Here is a 15769-nt window from a genome sequence, read left to right on the forward strand (position 1 = left end):
CAAAAGTACAAAAAACTGCAAGCCCCAAGTGTCCGGAAAATGCCCTGACTATGGGACTTTATACAAAGTCTGTCTCAATTACACATAATAATGCCCACATGAGGGATGGCAGTGCAATATAGTGCCACCCACATAGTGCCCATTTTGCCTAGTTGCATCCATTGCATGAAATTCAACTGATGTGTAAGGCTAAGTAATCTGAACACTGACATAAAGAGCAGTGCTTCCCTTAAAGTGGTATTCCAGCACAATCAAAATACTGTTCAATGGCCTGAAAATAGTAAAAAAAAAAAGAAAGAACTTATACTCACGTGACCCATCCCCCAGAGCTCCCGTTCTGATGGTGCCCAGGTTTCCACTGTGCGCCACTTCCTGCTGTGTTCTTGACATGGCAGGAAATGGCTGTGAATGCTGCTCAGCCAATCACTGGCTGCGGCAGATCCTCACTGCAGTCAGTGATTGGCTGAGCAGTGTTTGCAGGATGTGCAGAGCAGCAGAGACCCAAGCACCATCAGAAGGGCAGCGGCAGGGGATCGGCAAGGTGGATTGTTTCTTTTTCTAACCGTTTATGACTATATTTTAACCATTTTTTTAAACCATGGAACATAGTTTTTATTATGCAGGAATCCTTTTTAAGGGTGTGTGACCCGTAGAGTTTGTATTGTCACTACTGTAGGGGGTGCCACTGGCAGCCAGAGCATTCATCCCTGATCTTATGTAACCTGTGGTGCACAATCCTATGGAAATGCAACGGCAAAGGATGCAGCTACTTTCATTAGTTTATTGATGAGGTAGTAGTATATAGGTGACTGTCAGGCAGGGTTATTTGGGCACTGTACAAAAATATAGCATGACGTTTATCTGAACCCTATATGATTGTATTATTTGGGCACTATATGGTGTGTGCGTCAGAGAATGGTGCTGTACAAGGCAGCCCTGACTACAAGCTGACATAGAGAAGATAGAATGCGCTGGACAGATGCACTCCATTGTATAATATGTATTTTCTCTTTCGTTTCTTCTCCTGTCTCAGTCTCCCTTCGATACCTCAAGAGTGATGGCAAAATGAACTCTGTCATCTTCAGCAATATAGAACTGGCCGACGGGAAGCAGCACTCAGTCCTTCTGCACCTCAGTGGTCTACATCGGGGGCCTAGCACTGCTGAGCTCTACTTGGACTGTGACCAAGTGGATGCTGTCAAAGATCTGCCCCGGCCGCTGTCTGGAGTCACCCTAAACTCAGGATCTGTGCAGCTAAAGACACTGCAGAAGAAACCACAGGCAAGTCTACATATAGATCACACACCCTGCAGCACTTTGCTTGTTTACCTGCAACTTTTTCATTCATAGTTTTATGTAATGTGTATCGATATTTTTGAAAAAGGTTCACATCACCTCTAAAATTGGCAAAGATTTAAAAATAATACAAATCTTATTATATTTTTAAGGGAATCTGTCTCTGTGATCTTGGACTGTTATGTGCAAACCAACATAAGTATTGCTCCTTTCCGTAAGTCCGTATAATACGGACGTGGTGCTTCCGTGTGTCATCCATTTTTCACGGTCCGCAAAAAAATCGGAAGGGTTAAAATTGACAAATTTAAATGTTCAACCCCTTTCTTTTTTTTTTTTTTTTTTTTAACTGTTTTTATTAAGTTTTCAAATATTTAAAGAATAAACATACAAACAAAGGCAGTGTCGCACTGCTACCATTGGTATCCATTCTTACAAGTGCAAAGTAATTTACCAGTTGTAGTGTCCATGAACATACAGAGGCTGACAAAAACCCAACTAAGCTGTCAGTATTAGCCGTCCGCCTCCGTGGGATACAATAGCCGCCATCCCCGAGAGAGCCTTAATATTATAGACTGATATGATCCCCAGTGGGCTCCCGGGGTAGATGCCCTGATATTGTCTCATTCCTATTGTACCCTGTAGTAGTGAATTAGAGAACGACACAGACAAATAAAGAAAAGACTAGAACAAAAACGGAGATGCTCGGGACTGTTTGGGCTCAATGATCCCCCCCCCCACCCCCCAATCAGGATAGTAGAACCGGTTCTTCGCCAGCTGTCATCTGTTGCAGAAACCATGTGGTCCCCGAAAAGCATTCGTGTATGGCCTTACGGATATGTAACGGCAGTATATTAATAAAGCTTTCCCACACCTCAAAGAAATGTTCTACTTTTTTGTCTTTTTGGTGTGACGCCTCCACCCAGTCCATGCGCATGATATAAGATAGTTTCTCCAAGAATAATTTAAAAGGGGGAATTGTGGGCTGAAGCCAGACTTGCAAAATTGCCTTGGTGCCCGCCGCTGCCACAAAGTGTAGCAGTTTCCTACATCCCGGGGTGCAGTTGTATTTGTCCTTATCCAAATAACCGAACAGCGCCCAAAGTGGGTCGCGTGGGGTAAAATTGGTCAAGTGTGCGTTAGTGAAGGTGATGACTCTGTCCCAGAACTTTCTTATCATTGGACAGTCCCATAGACAATGGTAAAGTCCAGCGTCCAAAGTCCCGCATTTAAAGCAATTGGTGGTGTCATATATACCCATTCTAAACCCCCTTCTCGGAGTCAGATATGATCTATGACAGATTTGTAGGATCATCTCTGTGTATCTTGCTACAGGTAAATGTTTGTATGAGAATTCCAGTGCCCGGAGTATCACTGATGGGGTGGCTTGTGGTACCTCTGTCTGCCATCTAGTCATGGGAACTGTGGATGTGGAATAGTCAATTGGTACATGGAGGAATTTGTAATTTGTTGAAATTTGTTTCTTCCCCTCATTGGGATTCGAGAACCATTTTTTAAAGTATGGACTCCACTCACGTTCCGTCAAGGCGGAAATCACTTCATTGATATAGCTTTTTGCTTGTAAGTATGGGAAAAAGGGAAAAACTATGTGTGGGTATTCCTTCTGCAAGTCCTGGAGTGGTTTAACCATTCGTGTTTGCGTGCTTATAAGTTTGTCAATGTTGGTGATGCCTTGCGATTGCCAGCATTTGAACGTTGAGTGGGAAGATCCGTTCTGAAATGAGGGGTTCCTTACTAGTGTCAGATGCACCGAAAATGATGCATGTAATTTACACAGAACTCTTGCCCTGCACCATGCCCGCCATGTTGTCATGAGGAGAGGATTCGTTTTTACTATTTGAGGGAGATTTCCGAATGAGATATGCAGTAGGTTTGGTAGTGCTATATGTGGAATAAAGGCTTGGTCCAGCGTCACCAGAGTGTATTTCGACGTAGAGTGTAGCCAGTCTCGTACCACTCTCATCAGAGCCGCAATATTGTATAATCTAATATTAGGAAAGTTTAGGCCCCCATTTAATTTTGGTTGTTGTAGTATGTGCCAAGCTATTCTAGGGCGCCTCCCATTCCAGACAAACATCCTATATAGATAGTTTATCCTTTTTTCGTCTTTAGGCCTAAGGCAGATGGGCAGCATTTGGAGGATATACAATAGCCTGGGAAACTCTGACATTTTAAGAAGGTTTGTCCTCCCCACATATGAGAGTGTGAAATGTTTCCAGGTCGCCAGGGTAGACTCCAGAGAAGAGAGATAGGGTCCTATGTTACAGTTATACAATTGCGATGGTTTTCTGGGGATAGAAACCCCTAGGTATGTTATGGTCTTATCGTTCCATGAAAATGGGAACGCCCTTGTCCATATCGGCCTCCCAGGTCCGCTCACTAGTAGTGCCTCCGTTTTGTCCAGGTTAATGGTATATCCTGATAAAGTACCAATATCCTGGATCTCAGCCAATAAAATTTCAAGTGAATTTTTGGGGTCGGAGATCATCAGCAGGACATCGTCTGCAAATGCTGCCGTTCTCATTTCCGTGTTACCTATCGTCACCCCACGAAAACTATGCGTGGATTGAAGATGGTATAGGAGCGGATCCAGGGACAGATTAAACAAGATTGGGGAAAGGGGGCATCCTTGTCTCGTACCCCTAAAGAGGTCGAGGACTCCAGAGTTTTTCCCGTTAATAGTTATCATAGTTGTGACATCGGTATATGTATTAGTTATGAATTGCCTAAATCCGTTGCCAAAGCCGCGGATATCTAGGACGGTTTGCAGGAAGGACCAAGACACCTTGTCGAAAGCCTTCTCGGCATCTAAGCCAAGAAGGAGTATTTGTGGTTGTGTGGGGTGTTCAACCCCTTTCAATTATCAAGTATTATAATTATTCTATTTATAAAAAAAAAAAGCAAAGTAATATAATCGCATAGCGAATTAAACACAGCTGTCTCTATAGTCAACTTTCCTATTTGATTGCTAGAATTAGCGAAGTTGACGAATATGGAGCTAAAACGAAAGATGGAGAATATTTTGTTATCTTTGATTTGAGGAATATGCCGAATACATTCGTCATATTCCTCATCTTCGCTAATTCTACCAAGCCAACCCTAGTAAACCAGGTCTAAGTTGAAATCGCAATGTGATTACTTCAAGTTATATTAATCGCATTGCGATTTTAACTTAGAGCTGTGTTTCTAATGGGTCAGCTTGCTAGAATTAACAAAGTTATTAACGAATATGGAATATAGCAGTGCTAAGTTAAAATCGCAATGCGATTAATATAACTTGAAGTAATCGCATTGCGATTTCAACTTAGCACTGCTATATTCCATATTCGTTAAACTTCGTTAATTCTAGCAAGCTGACCCATTAGAAACCCAGCTCTAAGTTGAAATCGCAATGCGATTACTTTAAGTTATAATAATCGCATTTCGATTTCAACGTAATTCTCAAATCCGACAGTACAGGGGTCCGCAAAAAACGGATGACATACGGATGCATTTCCCTGTGCCATCAGTTTTTCACAGACCCAATGACTTTCTATGGGGCCACGGACCGCGATTTGCAGCCAAGTAGAGGACATGTTCTAAAATAAAAGGAACGGACACACGAAACGGAGAGCACACGGATGAGAATAAAAGGCATTCCGCAATTTTCGCGGACCCATAGAAATGAATGGATCCGTGCATTGTCCGCAAAAATTGCGGACCGGACGCGGAACAGACACGGAAGAAAAACACGTTTGTGTGAATGCTCCCTTAGGCTACATTCACACGAGCGTGGTGTAGCCGTGCCCGTGTTGCGGACTGCAAACCGCAGGTTTGAGAAATACAGGCACCAGCCTTGTGAACTCCGTGCTGCAAATGGGTCTATGATCCGCAATATACAGCAAAAGATAGGACATGCCCTATCTTTTGCGGAGCAGAGGCACGGATCGGAAGCCCACGGAAACAAACAGAAGCCTTTCCGTGGGCTTCCGCGTCTGTGCCTCCACACCACAAAAGACAAGACATGTCCTATATTTTGCCATATCTTGCGGATCGCTCAACCCAGCACAGAGTTCACATGGCCGGTACTTGTGTTTTACGGACCCGCGATTTTCAGTCCGCATCACTGGCACGGCTATACCACGGTCATGTGAATGTAGCCTTAAGTAATACACTGCTCCTTTTCATGTATATTTTAATAATGCAGCCAGTAAATTGAGGAGCTGACAACTGAAGAGCTGACATGTTTTCTATATATTTTATTATAAAAATATTATATCTTCCACTATAAGGAAAAACACGTTTTTTCCATAACGCTCTATAATGCAGAGGTCTACATTATAAAGGGAGGCATTGCTTCGGTCCTTGCTTTACCTGCCCATAGAAAGGAGCCTGTTAGACTTATATTTTTTATATGTAGGTGACCAGATGCTACTATAATGTTCGGCTAATTTTTCTATTAGAGTCTGTGCAGATCTCCCTACGTGTTAATATCTGATATGTAACAACCTTGCTGTTGCGGCAGGATTCTTTGGATGAACTGAAGTTGGTGCTGGGTGGTTCTCTTACACAAGTGGCATCTATACAGGAGTGCTTTATGCAGCAGAGTGAACCTGGACAATATGCAGGTGGGTGAAGAATAAATATGTGTTGGGGCTATCCCCATCAAAAATCTAAAAACAGCTGCTTTGGGTGGGGTGAATATGTTCAAATAAAAAATATATCATCATTGTCTCTCTTCAGTCAGTCTGTTTCTATGAATTTGTCAAAGTAGTTACTAAAACTAGAGGTGACAGGTCCTCTCTAATTCGATAAGGTATGTGTAACACATAGATGTGCTTATGCGCAGGTGATGTCAGCAGACAGCTTTTGGGTCAAATCTCCCAGCTCAACCTACTACTTGGAGAACTCAGGGATGTTATGAGACAGCAGGTAAATCCGAGAACTGACTAACGTTGTATGAATGCGGAGATAAAGATGATGTCCTGGAATGCTGTTTAATTTAAAGGAATGGTCTGTATTATATTATTGCGATAGAATTGGAAAAATGGAAATTATTGTGATTATGTGTCTTTTTCATATTTTATAGGTAAAAGAGACCATGTTTTTGAGGAACACTGTCTCGGAATGCCAGGCTTGTGGTAAGTACGTTTGGATTATCAGATCGTCATAGTACTTAAAACCTTTAGGAATACAGACCAAATACAGTTTTACTACAGAATAAGCTACAAAAATAACTTTTTTATTATTAGTATTATTATTTAATTTTAAAGAGTCATTAATTCCACGGCGCTGTACATCCAGCTGGGGTTACACAGAAATAAAGAACACAGTAAACAAGAAACTATTAACAGACTGGTACAGAGGGGTAGAGGACCCTGACCGCAAGAGCTTACAATCTAGAATGGAAGGGGAGAACACAGTAGGTGAGGGTATGGGCTGCTCTTGTGGCTGTGTGATGGCAGCATGCTTATTGCAGGTGGTAGGCTTTCCTGAAAAGGTGGGTTTTTAGGTTACTCTTGAAGCTTTGGATGTTGGGGAAGAGCCTGATGTGTTTGGGTAGTGAGTTCCGGAGTAGGGGAGAGGCACATAAGAAATCTTCTAGTCAATTGTGTGAGGAACAGATGAGAGGAGAACTGAGGAGGAGGTCCTGTGAGGATCGGAGATTACGTGAGGGGATGTATCAAGAAAGCAGGTCAGAGATGTAAGGAGGAGACAGGTTGTGGATGGCCTTATATGTAGTTGTAAGTATTTTAAACGGAATTCACTAGGCAATGGGGAGCCAGTGAAGAAATTGGAAGAGGGGGAGGCAGGGGAGTAACGGGGGCAGAGGTGGATTAACTTGGCAGCAGAGTTGAGAATAGATTGGAGGGGAGCGAGAGTGCTTGATGGGAGGCCACACAGGAGGATATTGCAGTAGTCCAGGCGGGAGATGACAAGAGCATGCATTAGTATTTTAGTTGACTCAGGGGTGAGGAAGGCATGAATACGAGAGATGTTCTTAAGTTAGAAACGGCAGGTGGAGGTGAGGGTTTGGATGTGTGGCTTAAAGGAGATGGCAGAATCCAATGTTACCCCCAGGCAGCAGGCCTGCGAGACTGAAGAAAGTGTTGTGCTATTAACTGTAATGGACGGGTCAGATAGGGGGGCTGAGTGACATGCGGGAAAGACAATAAATTCAGTTTTCTCCATGTTGAGTTTTAGGAAGCGGGAAGAGAAGAATGAAGATATTTCTGGCAGACACGCTGGGATTCTGGATAGGAGACTTTATTATTCTTTATGTTTTATGACATATTTGTTGTCATTTCTGTTTTTATTATATCTTATTTTAAAACCTGTTTTTGTTCTTCCACTGAAGGTCTAATGCCAGACTATCCGTATCCAACACAACCTCCAAAACCACCACCTACTACACCTCCAAGGCCTCCAAAGCCTCGCTGTGATGCAACCTCATGTTTCCAGGGTGTGAAATGCACAGAGACAGAAAACGGATTTCAGTGCGGACCTTGTCCTGAAGGTTACACGGGGAATGGTGTTATATGTACTGATTTAGATGAGGTATTAAACTGTATTGGCGTCTGCAATGATTGTATAATGTAAGTTCTGTAACTTTCTAATATACTTTGCACTTCCATCGCCCTCATTTCCACGATCTTAGCTTGCTTTCAGGAAATGGAAACTATTTTATTTATGGACAGGTACTAAAACTAGTGATATTGTGATATCTCCTTGACAATCCATAAGAAGGAATTTCTTTGGACTGGCCTTTCATACACCAATCTTTCTCTAGTTCTGTGCAGGAGCTATGCCTAATTTATTATGCAGTGCAGACACTTTTCCTAAATTAAGCACATCTCACACGAAAGTCAAATCTATGTTATGAGCTGGTATAGATTGGAATTATAATTTACGCCTGTATCTGTTGTAAATTATAGTAAACTTTCTGGGCCATAGGAGTCCTTGCCCCCACTCATTAAGTCCCACCCACTTTTTGGAAAAGTGACAAGTGCGGCATAAACCACCATGTAGTATAAAGTTCCAGAAAATGTCATTACACAATTATTAAGCTTTATTTTAATATGAGAACACCCCTCTAAGCTAACACTGCAGTATGTCATGCCATTGCTCTATCTTTCATTAATTTTTCTTTTTGTCTCAGTGTCGATTGAACCCTTGCTTCCCTGGAGTTCGATGCATAAACACTATACCGGGTTTTAAGTGTGAGTCCTGTCCCCCTGGATACACAGGACCAGTGGTACAAGGTGTTGGCACTACGTATGCCAGGCAAAATAAGCAGGTAAATGCGTCTTGCAACACACTAAAGGGAGACGTCAGTTTACAACCTATAGTCAGGTTCAATAGCTGTATTATGATGTCCCTGTCATTCTCTGATACCGTAGACGGGATTAGCACTAAAAGTATTACTGCTTTGTATTAACGGGAGTCTGGCTGCAGTTCTCACCTCGCTAAACTGCTGACAGCACTAGCTAAGGGCTGGAGAAAGCAGTACAAGAATTTTGTGGAGCTTTAATCATTAGGAGTAGTGAGAATATGAAGTTTTATTCTACCATGTTCTGATCTTGCCAGTGTCCAGGAGACAGAGCTTCATTGTGAAGTTCTTTCTGCATTAAGCTGCTTCACAGCCCCTACCCTCTGCTCTAAGTGACAGATATAGCATGCAGTGGGCAAGTTTGGGGTGGCCCCAGCGCTATGCCAGGTCCCCGGACTCTATCGAGGTGTCACCATTTGTTGCTGCTCTCCGGAGGGGATGGTCAGACGTGGTGCACCCCAATGGGAAGTAGTCTGCAGTTAACCAGTGTGCGTCTTTACTGGAGCAACTCAAGTGAAAAACAATACAGTTCCTCTCTGTCTTTGAAGTCTGGTACGCTGGCCAAAGGGGTGATGGCACAGGGTCTGTGGCACAGTATCTCCTTCTTTTTCTAGTCATTCTTGCAATCTGGAAGAGTCTCTCTTAGTAAACACTGGTACATATCTGTAGACAATTAGGGGCTCTGACTGCTCTCTTTATATACAGTTTCTAATTTAGCTAGGACCTATTAGTGGAAGGGGTGGAGTGGAGAAGCACAGTCTAAAGCTAAACATTGTTGCAATTTCAGTCTGCCATAGACTTGTATTGTACAAGTCAATGGGGATGACTAAGCAGTCTTCAGACATAAACAACAGTCTATACAGAGCTTAACCAGACAGTCAAAAGGTCATTGTGTCTGTGTTTTTCCCGTCCAAAACTTCTCTACATATTCTCCTATAGTAACTGTGAAAAACTACTTGCTTCTCAGTGTATTGGTAGAAAGTCCCAAAGTCTCACAGTATTAGCTGGCTGTGTATTAACCCTTTCCGCAGTGCAAATACAGTGCAATAATTGCAAATGGACAGGATATATTACAATAAATATATGAAATGCTGTGCAGCAATATAAAACAATGACATGCATCACGGTGCACGTTACCCCTTCAAAGAGCAATAAAGTAGAGAGTTGAGGGCTTTGCATAGTAGCAATAGGGGCAAATGTCCACAAACGTCCATACTCCGAAGTACTCTTTCTTAGGGGCACTACAAGCATCCAACCAGGAGACCTCTATAACTGTTACTCAGAGGGGAGGGGCTGTGAAGCAGCTAAATGCAGAGAACACTTTGCTTTATAGCTCTGCCTTCTGGACATTTGTAGCGACAGAACCTGGCAGAATAAAATGCAATATTCACACTTCTTGTGATGATGAAAGCTCCACAAAGGCATTCCTTTCCCCAGCCCCTACCTAGTGCTGTCAGCACTTTAGAATGGCCCAAACTACTCCCTTTTAGCCTCATGTCATGGCTGCACAACCTCCAATTGTACCATGTTCCATTACATCCATATTATGGAGCTATTTTCGCTAGAGAGAATATCTCTGTATTAATATCCCTTTACAGCCGCATCATGCGTTAGGAGTGACTTTCTCTCTGTAGTGAGGAACTGCAGAAACTCTGTGTTTGTCTGCACAGACTTTGTGCATGTGGCTTTGCTTTATACTTATGCTAAAAATTCGGTTCTCTGGCTAAATTTTGGGAAAGGAGGACCGTGCTGTGTTTGTTCACATGCATATGTCCATAAAGCAGTTTTTTTTGGACATATAAATGCATCATACAGATTTATTGGCTAAAGAAACTTGTATGTACATGTACAAACCGGATTCCCAAAAAGTTGGGACACTATACAAATCATGAATAAAAACTGAATGCAATGATGTGGAGGTGCCAACTTCTAATATTTTATTCAGAATAGAACATAAATCACGGAACAAAAGTTTAAACTGAGAAAATGTACCATTTTAAGGGAAAAATATGTTGAATCAGAATTTCATGGTGTCAACAAATCCCCAAAAAGTTGGGACAAGGCCATTTTCACCACTGTGTGGCATCTCTCCTTCTTCTTACAACACTCAACAGACGTCTGGGGACCGAGGAGACCAGTTTCTCAAGTTTAGAAATAGGAATGCTCTCCCATTCTTGTCTAATACAGGCCTCTAACTGTTCAATCGTCTTGGGCCTTCTTTGTTGCACCTTCCTCTTTATGATGTGCCAAATGTTCTCTATAGGTGAAAGATCTGGACTGCAAACTGGCCATTTCAGTACCCGGATCCTTCTCCTACGCAGCCATGATGTTGTGATTGATGCAGAATGTGGTCTGGCATTATCTTGTTGAAAAATGCAGGGTCTTCCTTGAAAGAGATGACGTCTGGATGGGAGCATATGTTGTTCTAGAACCTGAATATATTTTTCTGCATTGATGGTGCCTTTCCAGACATGCAAGCTGCCCATGCCACACGCACTCATGCAACCCCATACCATCAGAGATGCAGGCTTCTGAACTGAGCGTTGATAACAACTTGGGTTGTCCTTGTCCTCTTTGGTCTGGATGACATGGCGTCCCAGATTTCCAAAAAGAACTTTGAATCGTGACTCGTCTGACCACAGAACAGTCTTCCATTTTGCCACACTCCATTTTAAATGATCCCTGGCCCAGTGAAAACGCCTGAGCTTGTGGATCTTGCTTAGAAATGGCTTCTTCTTTGCACTGTAGAGTTTCAGCTGGCAACGGCGGATGGCACGGTGGATTGTGTTCACTGACAATGGTTTCTGGAAGTATTCCTGAGCCCATTCTGTGATTTCCTTTACAGTAGCATTCCTGTTTGTGGTGCAGTGTCGTTTAAGGGCCCGGAGATCACGGGCATCCAGTATGGTTTTACAGCCTTGACCCTTACGCACAGAGATTGTTCCAGATTCTCTGAATCTTCGGATGATGTTATGCACAGTTGATGATGATAGATGCAAAGTCTTTGCAATTTTTCGCTGGGTAACACCTTTCTGATATTGCTCCACTATCTTTCTGCGCAACATTGTGGGAATTGGTGATCCTCTACCCATCTTGGCTTCTGAGAGACACTGCCACTCTGAGAAGCTCTTTTTATACCCAATCATGTTGCCAATTGACCTAATTAGTGTTAATTGGTCTTCCAGCTCTTCGTTATGCTCAAATTTACTTTTTCCAGCCTCTTATTGCTATTTGTCCCAACTTTTTGGGGATTTGTTGACACCGTGAAAATTTGAATCAATGTATTTTTCCTTTAAAATGATACATTTACTCGGATTAAACGTTTGATCTGTCATCTACGTTCTATTACAAATAAAATATTGACATTTGCCATCTCCACATCATTGCATTCAGTTTTTATTCACAATTTGTTTAGTGTCCCAACTTTTTTGGAATCCGGTTTGTATGTCCCATAAGGAAGTTTAAGCCTGACTTTTCTTTAAACCTGTGCTGGAGTGACTTCAGATAACACCAGTATCCTACTTATCTTCATGATGCACCTCAGATTTGCAGTTTCCATACAAGTAAATGTGCTTTTCAAAACCCCATTCACACCTTGATGAAAATCTGTCCATATTTAAGGGATTGCTTTTAATTTTGAAATCCACAGCATTCTTTATTCTACTGCAAAAAAAATGCTGCAATTTAAAGACTATAGGCACCTTTGGGCACATTTTTTATTATTATTGCATTTTAATTATTTCGGGCTAAAAATCGCTTTTTCAATTGGTCAAGTTTTACCTCTACAGTTTTCAGCTTTAGTGCATTTATAGACTATTGTTCTCTGCCTCACATTGAAGCCATCAGGGATCAACTCTGGTGGCTCAATCTGTAGCCCTTATCTCTGAAATCCTGACAGCTCATAAACACTCATGACAATAAAATAAATTCTCTGTGCAGGATACCGGCCCCCCTAGCGCTGCAAATCCAAAGACAATGTGAGTAAAAGAGTCCACAAAATATTGTAATACAAAAGGATTGCGCTGCTAGAGAAAGTTCTTCTACTGTTTCAGTCAATTCTTATTCTTTTGTATTCGAAAAAATGCCTTCAATTAATAGAACCACATACACACATCTATCCCAGCAATGGCATGGAAACCTGAAAAAAATGGAAAAACCGCACTATGGTGTAGTATGTTTTCAGTAGTTAACGCACCTTGTGAATAAGTTATACTCACAAGACTCCACTACAAGCGCGCATGGATAGAAGTCCGGTCGATGTCCTCAGCAGGAGAGCTTCACAAGTGCGATGGAAGTGCACCTCAAGCCGTCGATTGGGCCGAAATTACTCCACACCACGATAGAGAGAGGTCAGATATTACTTCACTTCCACTTCCAAGGTAAGATTCACCGCACAGGTGGAGATCCCGACGGTACTCTTTGTGGGGGCACTCTGTGAGTGTGATCAACTCAAACCTGGAGCCGTCGATTTAATGAATATTCGGAACCAGACCGCAATCCAAAGGGTAAAAGGTGGTATGCCTGGGATAACACCAGATTCACACTTCCAACGATCTCAAAAGAAGGAGGTCACAAAATGGTGAAATACATACCAAATTGTAAAATTATTTAATATACTCACAAAGGTACAATTATAAAAGCGTGTTTAAAGACTACTGACTGTCTTTTAACACGCTTTTATAATTGTACCTTTGTGAGTATATTAAATAATTTTTAAATGACAATTTGGTACGTATTTCACCATTTTTTTGAGATCGATGGAAGTGTGAATCTGGTGTTATCCCAGGCATACCACCTTTTACCCTTTGGATTGTGGTCTGGTTCCGAATATTCATTAAATCGACAGCTCCAGGTTTGAGTTGATCACACTCACAGAGTGCCCCCACAAAGAGTACCGTCGGGATTTCCACCTGTGCGGTGAATCTTACCTTGGAAGTGGAAGTGAAGCAACATCTGACCTCTCTCTACCGTGGTGTGGAGTAATTTCGGCCCAATCGACGGCTTGAGGCGCACTTCCATCGCACTTGTGAAGCTCTCCTGCTGAGGACATCGACCGGACTTCTATCCATGCGCGCTTGTAGTGGAGTCTTGTGAGTATAACTTATTCACAAGGTGCGTTAACTACTGAAAACATACTACACCATAGTGCGGTTTTTCCATTTTTTTCAGGTTTCCATGCCATTGCTGGGATAGATTTGTGTATGTGGTTCTATTAATTGAAGGCATTTTTTCGAATACAAAAGAATAAGAATTGACTGAAACAGTAGAAGAACTTTCTCATAAACACTCATAGCTAAATTATTATCAAACCAATAAGAGTATCAGTGAGTGTTTAAGCGCTGTCAGATTTCAAAAATAAGGGCTACAGGCTGAGCCTTTAGAGCAGCTCCCTGACGGATCAACTGTGAGACAGAGAGCAATACTCTGTAGATGCAATGAATCTAAAAACTGTAGAGGAAAGCGTGTTGAAACATTTTAGACCAATTGAAAAAATTATAAATGATTTTTAGCCCAAAATGGGTAAAATGCAATAATAAAAATCCCCCCAAAAGTGTCCATAGCCTTTAAGTTTCATGAAAACATACCTTAAGACTTTTAGGAATTTATTAGGACTAAGAGGGGAGCTCAGCCCTCTTTTTCCCTGCAGCCTCGTTATGTAAAGATTTGTTTTTCCTTATGGCAACAATATTTATTTCCCAGTTAAACAGTTTTGATAAATGTTCCAGAATATATAATGCTTAGGGTATTTCTCTGTATTCGGGTCTCAGTGTCATGGCTTGTCAGTCCATATGAATGTTTTCTCCTTTTCAATATACCAGAGACAGAGAGATACTAAAAATGTCTGAACGCCTACAGGAGAAAACCAAGCCATATCATATTTGTGCAGGGAATTATGACATTCACAGCATGAAGCTGAACTTGTGGTTGAAAGATTGGGAAGTTTGCAGGAATCCCAGCAGACAGGACACATGGCGATTATATGGTTGCATTACCTTACACTGGATTTCAGTATAGAAAATTACTAAACTGTGAAAGATTTGTCTGCTTCACTGTGCATAGGTGGAAGTAAGGGTCCAGCTGTATAAATACATGATGAGACCCAGAGACTGACAATTGTGGCTTGTTCTAGTTCGGGAGATCCTTCACTGCATCCCACTATCTCTATGAAGTTGTATGTGAGAGTATCAAAGCTAGTAAACCACTCGACCAGTTTTTGCACTGGGATGCCAGTGGCAATAAAAAATGTTACCAGCAACTAGCAAGCACCAGTAATTTTGCCTTGCAGTAGGCAACACAGGAGAGATTCAGAGAGACCCACACTTAGCAGCTAAACAAGCACACACTGCCAGGCAGCAGACAGGCAAGGCAGGAGACAGATTACAGCATGCAAGGCAGGAGATAGAAAGGCAGGAGAGGATTACAGCACTCAAAGCAGGTTAGAGATTGAAGCAGGCGAGGCAGGAGAGCCATTATAGCAGGCAAGGCAGGAGAGGGATTATAGCAGGCAAGGCAGGGGAGTGATTATAGCAGGTAAGGCAGGAGAGGGATTACAGCAGGTAAGGCAGGGGAGTGATTATAGCAGGCAAGGCAGGAGAGGGATTATAGCAGGCAAGGCAGGGGAGTGATTATAGCAGGCAAAGCAGGGGAGTGATTATAGCAGGCAAAGCAGGAGAGTGATTACAGCAGGCAAAGCAGGAGAGTGATTACAGCAGGCAAGGCAGGAGAGCAATTATAGCAGGCAAAGCAGGAGAGCGATTACAGCAGGTAAGGCAGGAGAGCAATTATAGCAGGCAAGGCAGGAGAGTGATTATAGCAGGCAAGGCAGGAGAGTGATTATAGCAGGCAAGGCAGGAGAGGGATTATAGCAGGCAAGGCAGGAGAGTGATTACAGCAGGTAAGGCAGGAGAGCAATTATAGCAGGCAAAGCAGGAGAGTGATTACAGCAGGCAAAGCAGGAGAGTGATTACAGCAGGCAAGGCAGGAGAGCAATTATAGCAGGCAAAGCAGGAGAGCGATTACAGCAGGTAAGGCAGGAGAGCAATTATAGCAGGCAAGGCAGGAGAGTGATTATAGCAGGCAAGGCAGGAGAGTGATTATAGCAGGCAAGGCAGGAGAGTGATTATAGCAGGCAAGGCAGGAGAGTGA

General features: G+C 42.5%; 1 protein-coding gene across 1 annotated transcript in view; it reads left to right on the plus strand.

Annotated features, from left to right (window-relative positions):
• THBS4 (thrombospondin 4) overlaps nucleotides 1-15769 on the plus strand; it is a 69007-nt gene that overhangs the window by 10428 nt on the left and 42810 nt on the right. Inside the window, exons 3-8 of the mRNA XM_044292174.1 lie at nucleotides 1034-1281; nucleotides 5819-5921; nucleotides 6143-6225; nucleotides 6383-6434; nucleotides 7652-7851; nucleotides 8453-8590. Of these exons, the coding sequence (XP_044148109.1) occupies nucleotides 1034-1281; nucleotides 5819-5921; nucleotides 6143-6225; nucleotides 6383-6434; nucleotides 7652-7851; nucleotides 8453-8590 (824 nt within the window). The remainder of the gene's footprint in view (nucleotides 1-1033; nucleotides 1282-5818; nucleotides 5922-6142; nucleotides 6226-6382; nucleotides 6435-7651; nucleotides 7852-8452; nucleotides 8591-15769) is intronic.

Source organism: Bufo gargarizans, chromosome 1 (assembly GCF_014858855.1).
Source record: "Bufo gargarizans isolate SCDJY-AF-19 chromosome 1, ASM1485885v1, whole genome shotgun sequence".
Taxonomy (NCBI): domain Eukaryota; kingdom Metazoa; phylum Chordata; class Amphibia; order Anura; family Bufonidae; genus Bufo; species Bufo gargarizans.